The sequence below is a fragment of the Cydia fagiglandana genome, chromosome 26 (genome assembly GCF_963556715.1).
Source record: "Cydia fagiglandana chromosome 26, ilCydFagi1.1, whole genome shotgun sequence".
Taxonomy (NCBI): domain Eukaryota; kingdom Metazoa; phylum Arthropoda; class Insecta; order Lepidoptera; family Tortricidae; genus Cydia; species Cydia fagiglandana.
In genome coordinates this window covers 8519359-8531582 of record NC_085957.1, presented here as the reverse complement: position 1 = coordinate 8531582, position 12224 = coordinate 8519359, and the positions used below count along the sequence as shown (strand labels likewise).

Genomic DNA, 12224 nt, shown 5'->3' with positions numbered 1-12224 from the left:
TAGACGCCGACGCTCGAAAGACGCCAGATGTGGGGTGGCCCTAAGAGGGAAGTCTACGTCACACAGGCGCGTTTTGCGGGCGGGGCGCGCAGCTTTTACACATAAAAAACTCACGCCCCGCCCGGAAAACGCGTCTGTGTGACGGAGCCTTAAATGGTACCTTGTTTGAAAGCTGAACTAGATCATAGATGGCACTATATCGCCATTTCTGTGATACCTAAACCAGATCCCAATATGAATTTCCCGACTGCGTTGGAAAACTTGGAAGATCAGATGGCTGGCTTTTGTGAAAAACTAGTGCCTGTGCCAATTCTTCGGAAGGTTGTCAATGCTGATATGGGCTCCTTTAAGATGAGGAGGATTAGGATGAAATAAAAATTAACTTCATATGTGATATGAATATATTAAATTCTGCATAACCCTTAAAAATAAGCATATAAATAACATAATTGCATAACCCAAAACTACCATCCATCTACTTAGGTGCATACAGATCATTTCAAAATCACTTCAATACCTAATGTGCTCGTTTTTATAGATTTGGCATTGACGATTGCAGCGCCATCTGTGTTAGGGCGTGCGCTAGCTGGCGCGGGTGTTACCAGAGACAGGCGTGGCTCACTCCGCGATTTCGTCGCTTTGCTACAGGTAGCTAAAAGTACATCCGTACCACACCAATTTTAGTGGCTAGCCATTAGCCGCACGTGGCGCTGTCGCCACCTATACCACGCTATATCTTTCCTGATCGTAACAGACACGGTTTATTAGAGAGTGAGTCTTCTGTACCTAGTACTATTATTTATTCTGTGCCAGTGAGGGGACACTCCTACGATCGGCCATTCTCGGCTCCGCAGCAATTATTAGGGTTGGCACAACTTGTCGCCTCTTTGCGTATACGACCACATCACCACAGATAAGATAATCACTTGAATTTTGACAGTCCTAAATAGCTGAAAGGGATAATGCCATTAGAAAGAGACATGCATGATTCGACCCTGAATCGCTATCAAACTTCAATTTTGCATATACGCACGCGTCCGCCCCAGTTAGCAATGCTCATACTATTTTTCGTTAACCCGCTCTATGTAATCGCGCCATCTAGCGGACGCCCTTGGCTTGTCTAATTGCCTGACATTCGAGTGCTTTGAAGTTACCCGAATGCACCATAAATACCATAATATTCCCTAACCATAACTATACTAAATAAACTAAATGCATATAGGAATATTTTACTATGTGTATGTAGGGTCAAGGAGGGCACAGTGGCTCGGTAGAAAAAGGCCGGGTATAAGGGGTCATCCATTAATTACATCACACGTTTAGGGGGAGGGAGGGGGTCAAGAAAATGTGACATATTGTGACATGGGGGAGGGGGGAGACACAAACTTTGTGACGTCACTTTAACTTCATCAGTAACCGAAAATTTATTTAAATTATTTTATTCGCTGTACATTTAAATAACAAGTTTTTAGAACGATAATCGTTTTTATTCGTTTAATTTTCTTTCCTAAGCAGTTTTGGGTTATAAAATTACTAATATTTATGTCGTTAAAAATATTTTGATAAAATATAAATAATACTTAGGTACTTACTTAATTTGATTTGGCGATTTCGTAGAAAAAATGTGACGTCACACTAGGGGGGGAGGGGTTTGCCAAATGTGACTAAGTGTGACAAGGAGGGGGGGAGGGGTCAAAAAACCTAGAAATTCGTGTGACGTAATTAATGGATGACCCCTAATGGCTCACTCAACCTAATTTCAACAGGAGAGGCGACATTTGGGCGACTGAGCCACTGTGTCCAACTCGACTGTACACTGTAGAACAATTCTCTCTTCGAAATGTTTGAACGGTAAATGTTGATATTTTTTTAAATATATAGTACAGTCGCCATCAGATAGATCGGAGCGGCTAAGGCGCTCATAAATATTTGAACACGCCTCTATTGTCAAGGCGTTAGTGTTCAAGTTAATTAATATACGATTTGATGATTACGTCATATACTATATGTATTATCTTATTCTATCTTATGTACTAATCATTACCCCAAACAGATGGCGTTACGTGTCCTAAAATGATCTAATAAAATTGTTTACTTCAATAAATAGTCTTGCACTACCTACCTGCATGATCGCTGCATTTTTAAACATTTTTGAGTCGCACCAAACAAAGTCTGCAGCGGATATGATAGCCCACGCAGTGTGTTATGTATACGTCATAATTTCATAGAAGTTTGACGTTTAAAATGACACTTGCACTGCGTGGGCTAACAAAATAGCTGCAGACTTTTTACGGTCTATAACGCCAAACGGCGCATCCATTTGCCGTATCACTGACGCCTAAATAATAAACCCACCCAACCTAAAAGTGGGGTGTTTTCCTTTATTTTCATCAAAAATCGATCGACGTCAAATGCCGTCTTTGGCGTTTGGCGTCGTTGTCACGATTTTGCGTTGACGTCAATTGCCGTCTGTGGCGTTCAAAAGGTTAATACTCCCACAACTCTCATCGACCGGTACAGAGTGCGTGTTCAGAATATTGTGAACACCTTGGCCGCTCCGATATATCTGATGACAACAGTAACTCTACTTTCACAACATTTTCATGAAAACTATTAGCAGATTACAATGTTAGATAAGATACATAATCACTTTTGCAGTCGCTGGCCCAATATTACAGGGTTCTATGTTTCACTTTTATCCTACTGTAATTTGAACATTATCACAGTGACGATTAAGTCGAATTTCAAATATCTTGAAAATGTCACATAGAACCTTTGTAATATTGAGCGGAGTGTTACAAGAGATAACATATATACTTTATGTTTCAATCTATTGGCTAATAATTCGACATTGGAATTAGTGGAAACCTTATCAATACAAACTTACAATTAAAAATTGTGTATCAAATGCTATGTAAAGTGCGAAAAAATCTATATGTGACGTTACACGGGTAAAGGTACCTTATGGCGCTTAGGCTATTGTTAACACGGGTCTCTATTGTTTCCCATCTTTAAGTCATATTTAGTGTATTGTTTGTCAATCAATCAATCAATTGTTTGTCCGCATTTTCGTTAAGTCATAATTTGGTTTTTCTCAGAAACGCGTAACTTTTCAGGATTGCCATAAAACAAAACTAACCTAACCTATCTATAGGATAACCTTTATACGAAAATCCTGAAAAGTTAACGATTTCAGAATTATGACTTTATAATGATAATCTGACAATCATTACATTACGACTTTCAATAATTATGTCAAAGGGTTAACGCTCCAATGCGGTGCTAAGTGACGTAAGCGCCGACCGCCATAAGGTACCTTTAACCGTGGAACGTCACTTTATGCGATGTTTGTAGTAAAAGGTACCACTTTGTCTGTTTTGGTACACAAGTATGCACGTATTGTTTTACCACGCATAAGATTTCTAAGTTTCGGTTTGTTTCGGCATAAAAATCATGTTTCGGCCAAAAAGTAAGCCCATTCATAATAAAAAAAAAAACTGCAGCCTTTAGGCCGCGCCGAAACTGTATTTCGGCAGTGTTCAATCGAAGTTTCGGATTCGGTACTAAAATCATGTTTCGGCCGAAGCTTCGGCTAAGGGAGACAGAGTTAAACCAAGACAAGTCTGCAGCGATTTTGATAGCCCACGCAGTGCATGTGTTATGACGTATAAATAACACTTGCACTGCGTGGGCTATCAAAAGCGTTGCAGAGTTTTCTTGGTCTAACTTTAACAAATGTTTCATCCTTATAGCCAAGACCAATATTTAGCACCTTATTGTCAATGTCAACAGACAAAGTAGTACATTTTACCTAAGTACTGCACAAATATAATTTAAAAACCTATGCGTTTTTGACATAATTTATTTTATAGAATCTCTTATAGCTCCCACTTTGCTACTATTATTAGAATTTTTAACATTATTAAAATAATTTGTGACGTCCCACGGGTAAAGGTACCTTATGGCGGTTGGCGCTGACGCTATCATTAACGCCGCTCCAATATTATTGAGGCGATATGCGACGTAAGCGCCAGCCGCCATAAGGTACTTTTTTACGTGGAACATCACATATAATATTTGTGGCATTTTTTGACAAAGGGTACTCTTTGCCTAAAAACGTTAATATTTGTGCTTTTCAAGCAAAAGGTCCTAAGCTAAGCTAATAAGCCATTTCCTACCCTACCCCTTAGAAAAGGTAGAAGTACTAGTGCTCGACGCTGGACTAGTATTCGACATGGGCACTTTATGTCAAAGTGACAAGGATTAAATTTGCATAAAGAAAAATCTTCGCCGTTCAAATTTAACCTATATTACTTTGACATAGTGCCGATGTCGAATACTAGTGCAGCGTCGAACACTAGTACTTCTGTCTTACATATGTGTCGCTTAACTTCAAACTCGGACCCTCTCATGCCGGAACCACACTTCGCTATGCGTTATTTGTTATGCGACTACGCTGTATTCGCTCAAATATTTGTTATGTGAGCGAACAACAAACACGGCATCCACACTTCGTGCCGGTGTGCCAAACTTATTATTCGTGTCCTTTGAAGTGTGTCAAAAAACCGACAGGTGGACGGATAGGCGTATTTGCTATTCGCGCTTATGCGTAATGCGGGCAAATATAGCAAATATAGACGAATGAACCCTCCACACTTCGTCGTATGCGGCCGAATAACGCGCATAACAAATAACGCATAGCGAAGTGTGGTTCCGGCATCAGCAAAGGGTGTCAATTCTGAATCCCTAACAACGTTTGTCCTAAAGTCACTTGCCCTAATGGTTTGCCCTAACGATCAATTGTCATAACGATTATCTTCCATAATGTAAGGTTCTGAAAAATGGTTAGGTTTTAGAACTTGCTGCCACAAAAGTGGCTTAGGTTAGGGTTGGAACTGCGACCCTCACAAAAAAGGAAATATGCTTAATAACATTAGGATAAGTAATCAATATTTCGGGAAACTTAAATTAGGGTTTTTAGTGTTAGGACAACTGATCATTATGACAAACAATATTAGGGAATGCAAAGATAGGTGAAAAGACTTTAGGGATTCAGATATAGATCCCTCAACAAATATCTACCCTATTACGTTTTCTTAATACCAAAATCGCATAATCTGACAGATGGATTTACCCGAGTTTGAAGTTAAGCGACTCATATTTTATTTATTACAACTTAAAATCGATCTAAATTTGTATTAATATATAATTGATAATTTGGAATGTGATGTTTAATTACATTAGAATTGAAGACAGGTAATAAACAGACTGAAAAAATACATAACAATTTCATTATATAAAACTTTCCAATAATACTTTATGAAAGCATTCTGTAATTAGTTCAAATTTTTTAATAATATTTATGATAATGAACATTGAAAATCAACAACATAAAAATGACATAATATATAATTGTAGGTCTTAATGACCTACAGCTAGAAACAGATAAATCGGAGCGGCCGAGGTGCTTTTTTTTATGATTTAGGAGGCAAACGAGCAGACGGATCACCCGATGGTAAGCGATTACCGCCGCCCATGGACACCCGCAACACCAGAAGGGTTGCAAGCGCGTTGCTTTGCTGTCCTTTAAGATGGGAGATTCCTTGGTAATAGAGGTGTGTCCAGATATTTGTGACCGCCTTGGCCGCTCCGATATATCTGATGGCCACTGTGTAAGGCTAAACAAAATGGCCCAGTTACAAATGAAGTCGGCAATTAACGATTAAACGAATGGCACTTTAATTAATACGAGTAGAACACGCCAATGAAGATCCTTGAAAATGATGTGTGACATTCAACGGGTAAAGGTTTATTGGTGTTGACGCTCACGCCATTTTTAAGGCGTGCCCAGACGGGGACAATTTTTCGCCAATCTGGACTATAGCCGCGAAAATCGAAGTTCGCAAATTGCGGGCATCTTTCTCTGTCACTCTAATTACGCCTTCATTGGAGTAAAAGAGAAAGATCCCCGCAATTTGCGAATTTCGGTTTTCGCGGTAGCGCCTCTGATTACATTGTCCAATCAAAACGGGCCGTGCAGACGCAAACGCCAATTTGGCTTACCGATTATGACCGATAATTATTACCGATGAAATGGGGTGCGGACGCAAGGATACCAATTTATGACGCCAGTATTTTCGTCTTGGGACCTTTTTACAATTTAGAGGGCTCTAATATCACCATAAATCTAAAATTGGTGATTAAATTGGAAGTTGACGACAATTTCATTTCTGATCAAATCGGTCGATTTGATCACCCCGTCTGGATTCACTTTAATGACGCTCCAATACTTGCGGGGCTACGCGAGGTAAGCGCCGATCGCCATAGGGTACCTTTATCCGGGCAACGTCACATTTAATGCATCTTCAATTAAACTTTAGTGAACCATTATTTTTAGTTCTAGGTATACATGATGAATAACTAAAATAATGTTAATGTAAATAATAGTAATTTAGGATTGTGATCACACTATTAATTCGTCTATTAAATATTAAAATTAGGCATTCATCACTCTGAGTAGATATTTCTGTGACCTTGATATTTCAAATTATGAAAAAAACATTTCTTTTTTTTTCAGAGTTTGGAACTTTTGTGATGAAAAGAATAGTACCTGAATGGGGCCGAAGTATTTAGTAGATGGCGCCAGCATAGCTTGCCCTGTAAAACCCTAGTTTTTTTTAAATGGAATTTTATGCCCTGGATTCCCCCCTCCTTAAGCCAAAACTCATAAAGAGGCCAGCTATGATGGCGTCATCTATGCAAACCTTTGACAGTTGCCAACCCCATTAAGTTTGATGTTCCTGCAAACTGATAGAATGTTTCATAGGAAATACAGTATCTTAAGCCCTGTCTCCATATCGCGCGGCAAACCATCGAACATTGGCTCGCGCGGCAGCCACGCGCAATGGAGACGAAGCTTTACAATTTTTTTTATTTGAAAAATACTCCTCTACAAAAAAGTTTCAATATTTTTCCATGTGAAAAATTTCGTAATTTTGGAAACACTATCAGTAAACCTAAGTAGCATGTAACCGCTCCACCTTACGTACTAACTGGCAATATATAACAAAGATAACCGTATTAGTTATCAATATAAACATTAGGAAACCATTTAACAAGACATTGACGTCCACAGTGGTATCTAATACCACTATATCTATGGGCTACATGCGTTCACAGTATTTATCATCGTTAGAACTCTTATAGACAAGGTAACCGAGTAAAACAGCGCATGCTGTTAGAATCAACGTAAACAATTGATATATTTTAAGCATTTTAACCTGTTTGTGCAGCATTTCATAGTTAACCTGCAAGTTATTTAAAGCGTTTGTAACTGAATCGGGCTTATCCTGATTCCTACCATCTACCATGCTTCCGTTCTTCGGCATATCCTTCTCCGGGAAGTGGCATTTCAGCCTGTATTCATCAACTTTACTGCCAGACGACTTCTGCCAGATGTCGGTAAGCTCCTTCGGTGTTACATCCAGTTTCGGGATTTGCACGGACATGACGAGGAATCTGTCTTTAGTGACAGTACGGAATTGGAATCCTGGCTGCACCACTATTTGAACGGTTTGTGAGGAACCGGTAGCTAAAGTACCGGAGCTGGGTCGCACTCGAAACTTCTCTGGTGAAGTAGTTCTTATTTTAAAAGATATGGCACTCTCATCCATATTGGTTATAGTGAACTGTCCTGATATCTCATCATTTTCATTCTTGAAAACGATTGTATCGTTGGGATTGAGTCGTAGCATTTCTCCGGGAGAATGCTGGTTGTCTCCTTGCTCTGCAAACGTTACCTTTTTCGGTGTATGCGCATCATTATTACCTCTATTTTCCGGAACAAATTCAAACACATATGGGTCGTTACCGCCCCAACATGTCAACGCCTGTTCAGGGGCCACAACATCCTTCAAATTGTCTTTAGTTGAAAACCTCATACGCTCAACAGCTTTGGCTGGCAACAGGGTCTTGACAACCTTGAACGCAGCGGACAAGACCCAAGGCATTTGATAAATGATGATATAATGCAGAAAATATGGGTAGTACAGCTTCATCAGACTAATTAAATACTTTATAAGGTCCATGTCCATGTTTCCAAGGCCGCAGCCGTCCATATCGAAGAATAAAGTAATAGGTTTACCCTGTTCCTCTCTTTCTATGCGGTCAAACCAATATATAATCACTTTCTTAAGCTCTTCGAAGTTTTTTTGACCTTTCACATGCTGTTTAGACTTGATTATAAGCAGTAAATTCCCGTCCACATCGCGTCCGTGAGGGAAAAACGCACCTTCTTTTACATAGTCCATTCGTATTGTGTTTTCATTGATATCATTCACATTATTCGTTTTCCGCCATACAAGAATGTCCCATAACATATCGGCAGCCATCTTCGCGTCATTTTCTTGGTGTAATAACAGCCGTGTTAAGTATTTATCATCCTTCACCCTTTCCAAGTCCAAAGGGTGAAATTCTCCTGGAGGGTTAGGGATTCCTTCTTTTAACTTTGCCTCGAAAACGGCTCGCACGTCCGCAGGGGTCGCCATCGTGATATGAAACTATTGTAACATGTATTCACACACAGTTTTATTGTTATTTTTACTAAACGGTAGAATCACAGGCGATGTAATCAAAGAGCATATAATCACGATGTAATGTGCAAGTAAACTAAATGTCATGACATGACATTTGGCCTTAGGGATACCAGTGTAATAAGTTCATATATCGTGCAAATGCAATTGCAAAACAGTCAAGATCGAGCTCTTTAAAAATAATAAAATATTTAAAAAATAAGCATATAGAATGAAGTCTGATATGCAGTTTTACCAATAATTTTAGCCACACTATATTTTAAATGGCTGGCGCCGCTGCCGATGCGGCCGAGCATCTCAAGCGGCGCAAATATGCAGCCATAGACACCGGCTGCATGTTTGAACCGTTTGGTGTGGAGACGCTTGGGCCGTGGGGTCAAGGCGCGCACAGCATTTACAAAGAATTAGCCAAGCGCCTTATAGACGCAACGGGTGACCGGAAGGCTGGAGCCTACCTCGCCCAACGCATTGGCGTTGCCGTTCAGCGCGGTAACGCCGCCAGCCTTCTGGGCACCCTACCGGAGGGCACAGACCTGGGGCCAATTTTTTATTTGTAGGTTTTTTATTTTTTAGGTAGTTTTAGTTTAGTATTTTTAGTTATTAGTTTAATTAATTTTTGTTCGTCATTATTATTTAGTTTATATTTATATTTAAATTTATGAATGCCCATTTTAAATTGAAATACTATAATATAATGGTACTTACGATTTTCTAGGCAGTGTGACAGCAAAAAAAGACCACAATGCAAAAGTTCTTTATAGTAGTAGACAGAGAACTAGACCAAGATAACTCTGCAACGATTTTGACAGCACAGACTGTGCACTTGTTATTTATACGTCATAAGTTGCACAGTATGAAAATATAAATCTGTGGAAAAAATATTCTCGAATATTATATATTAACATGTAATATCAGAAATTGATTACTGGCAACTCCATAATACTCCATATTGATACAACAGATAAGATAAAATAAGGCGGACCTATTTTCATGAGCGGATCATTAATAAAATTTTTAGCGTCCCGCAGTCATTGACTAACAAACTAGTTTAAACTCTTTTTAAACTCGATAAGCAAGAGCAAAATTAAAGAAAAACAGATGACGATTTTCGATGTTGGCGGTAGGTAGGGCCTCTTGAGGGACGTTTTGCCTCTCTGTCGCACTTGTAAATTCGTACGTAAGTGTGACAGGGAGGCAACACGTCGAACGTGGTCCGCGGTAGGCCCTGTTTCCTATATCCCAGATTACCTACTAAACTAGCCTTTACTGCCCAATGATCCGGCCATTATAGGTACCATCGCCCACGCTGTTAACTGACAGTACGTAAACCTTATTACAAAAGGCATAAGGTCGACCGATGGACAGTTGTACCTACTACCTACAAAATAACAGATCGGTTGGGCATTTTAGTGTGTTTGGGGACATAAAAGCAAAATGAAGTTAGAAGGTGGATGCCATGTGGATGCAATTAATGAAACACCTCCGGAGTTGCAAGCGTCCATAGGCTACGGTGACTCCTTACCATCAGGCGGGCAGTATGCCGCTTTGCCACCGACGTGGTATTTAAAAAGAAATTGGTACTTTTTTGGTGAGGTTGCACAATAAAGAGGATTTCTACATATTGTATTGTATAAGTACCTATTTGTAGGTAGAAATCTAAAGGGGCCCACTGATTAACAGTCCGCCGGACGGTATCGGCCTGTCAGTTGTTCGGAACTGTCAAAATTTTGTTCTAACTGACAGGCCGATACCGTCCGGCGGACTGTTAATCAGTCTTTATATAGGTACAAAATGAAGTACAAGCAGTAAAAAATAACTGATTTGCAAGACCGAAGTGATCCCATAAGTGTTCCGTGAACAAAGTTTTGTACGGAACACTATAGTTCGTTTTTTTTAGCATTAGAAAGAACTCCACAGAAGTAAGCGTGCAGTTTTTATCAGGCTCTTTAATTGTTAATAATTATTGAATTATCTAATGTAGCATGGTCAATACATATAATTTACTTCAAATTATTACCGCTAAAAGTGCCGGATTTGGAACCACAAGCTTACTTCTGCGAAGTTCTTTCTAATCCTAAAAAAAACGGACTGTAAAAACCGTGAGTTTTGGCTCACGTAATGGGCTGATGGGATTCGTTTCGACTATAATCAAATAAATACTGTGGGGACGTAAAGATCGCAATCATAGTCTGATTTTAAAAATAGTTTTAACACTGTTAACTTTTGTAGAATTAAGTACGATAGTTGTGGGTATTTGAGACTGTATCGGTATAATTGTACCCGCACATTCTCATGGCTTTATTAATATCACTGATGGGTTGTTAAAATTTATATGATAGGCGAAGGTAGATTGGTTTGAACATTTATGGCGATACCTTCAATAATTGTAAGATCAATAATTGTTTCGTTTAGACATTGTGGGTATATTAGATTGATCTTTACCAATATACCCACAATGATTAATTTTTAATGACTAGCGATTAATATAAAAGTCGAGAGCCACGTGGTTCGACACACAGTACTGTGAAACGATTCATGGAGTTAACATCTCGTAATATTTTGTGAATTTGTGAATAAACAGTGTTCTGGTATTTCACCGTTTTATTTGGATTTCATCATCGGCCGCTATGCTTGTCATCGGAGTTATCAACACATCCATTTTTAAAACCCCTCGGTACTGTTAAAGATGCTCGCTTGACTAATTTGTGATTGAAAATTTAGTTGCTTTTAATTACTTATTGATAACATATCTTTGTACATGTACTTACAGTAGACAGGATAAAGATATAGACCGAGACAAGTAGTTAATAAAGACTGCTAATCACTATGCCAAGGAGCTATTCATAAATTACGTCATTTCAAATAAGGGAGGGGGGGTCTGGACATCGGATGACGGTAGCATGAAGTAGGAGGAAAAGGGGTCATTTGAAGCATGATTTTTGGATGATTAGGTATATGGGGGGAGGTCGAAAATCGTCAAAAATCGATGACGTCATTTATGGACAGCCCCCAAGTTCTACTACGTCAATAAGACCTCAGTTCAGTTTTTTACAGAAAATACTAAAGAAAGAACTAGTTACAAATGAAGCTATAAAAAACATTATTATACAAAAGAAAATGTATTTATTTGTTTAGAAATTTAATTTATGCAACAAGTCCCATATTGCAAAAACCTTACAGACTAACATACATATGTATAATTTTATACATATACATAATTTAGTTAGCGCGATGTAGAATAGTATTCGCCGCTCTCGATACAGCGCCATCTAGCGTTAATTTGGTAAATTAGTTTGTAAATACAAATTTCAAAAAGAGAGCGGCGATTTCTACATCGCGCTAAGTAATTTTTATATTGAGTTTTCTATATGTACATATTTGGATTGCGGGTTATTTTTATTTCTGAATAGCTTTAGCTATTTTTCGATAAAATTACCCTTTTCACATTGCCAGTGATGGTGATTTCGAAAAGGCTATTTTCTGAATCTATCATAAGATTCATAAGGTTGCTAATTGACGCCAATAGGAAATTAGTAGCAATCGTTATTTTTACTGGTCTCTGGTGCAGCATATTAAACCGTCCGTCTCCGTTTCTGTGTCCGTATCCGTCAATAAAAAACATTAGGTATACCT

General features: G+C 38.8%; 1 protein-coding gene across 1 annotated transcript; it reads right to left on the bottom strand.

Annotated features, from left to right (window-relative positions):
* Positions 1 to 383: 383 nt before the first annotated feature.
* LOC134677416 (motile sperm domain-containing protein 2-like) lies at positions 384 to 8633 on the bottom strand. Its single transcript, XM_063535873.1, has one exon. It carries the CDS (start codon positions 8544 to 8546, stop codon positions 7164 to 7166), a length of 1383 nt encoding a protein of 460 aa, XP_063391943.1. The 5' UTR covers positions 8547 to 8633; the 3' UTR covers positions 384 to 7163.
* Between the last annotated feature and the right edge of the window lie 3591 nt (positions 8634 to 12224).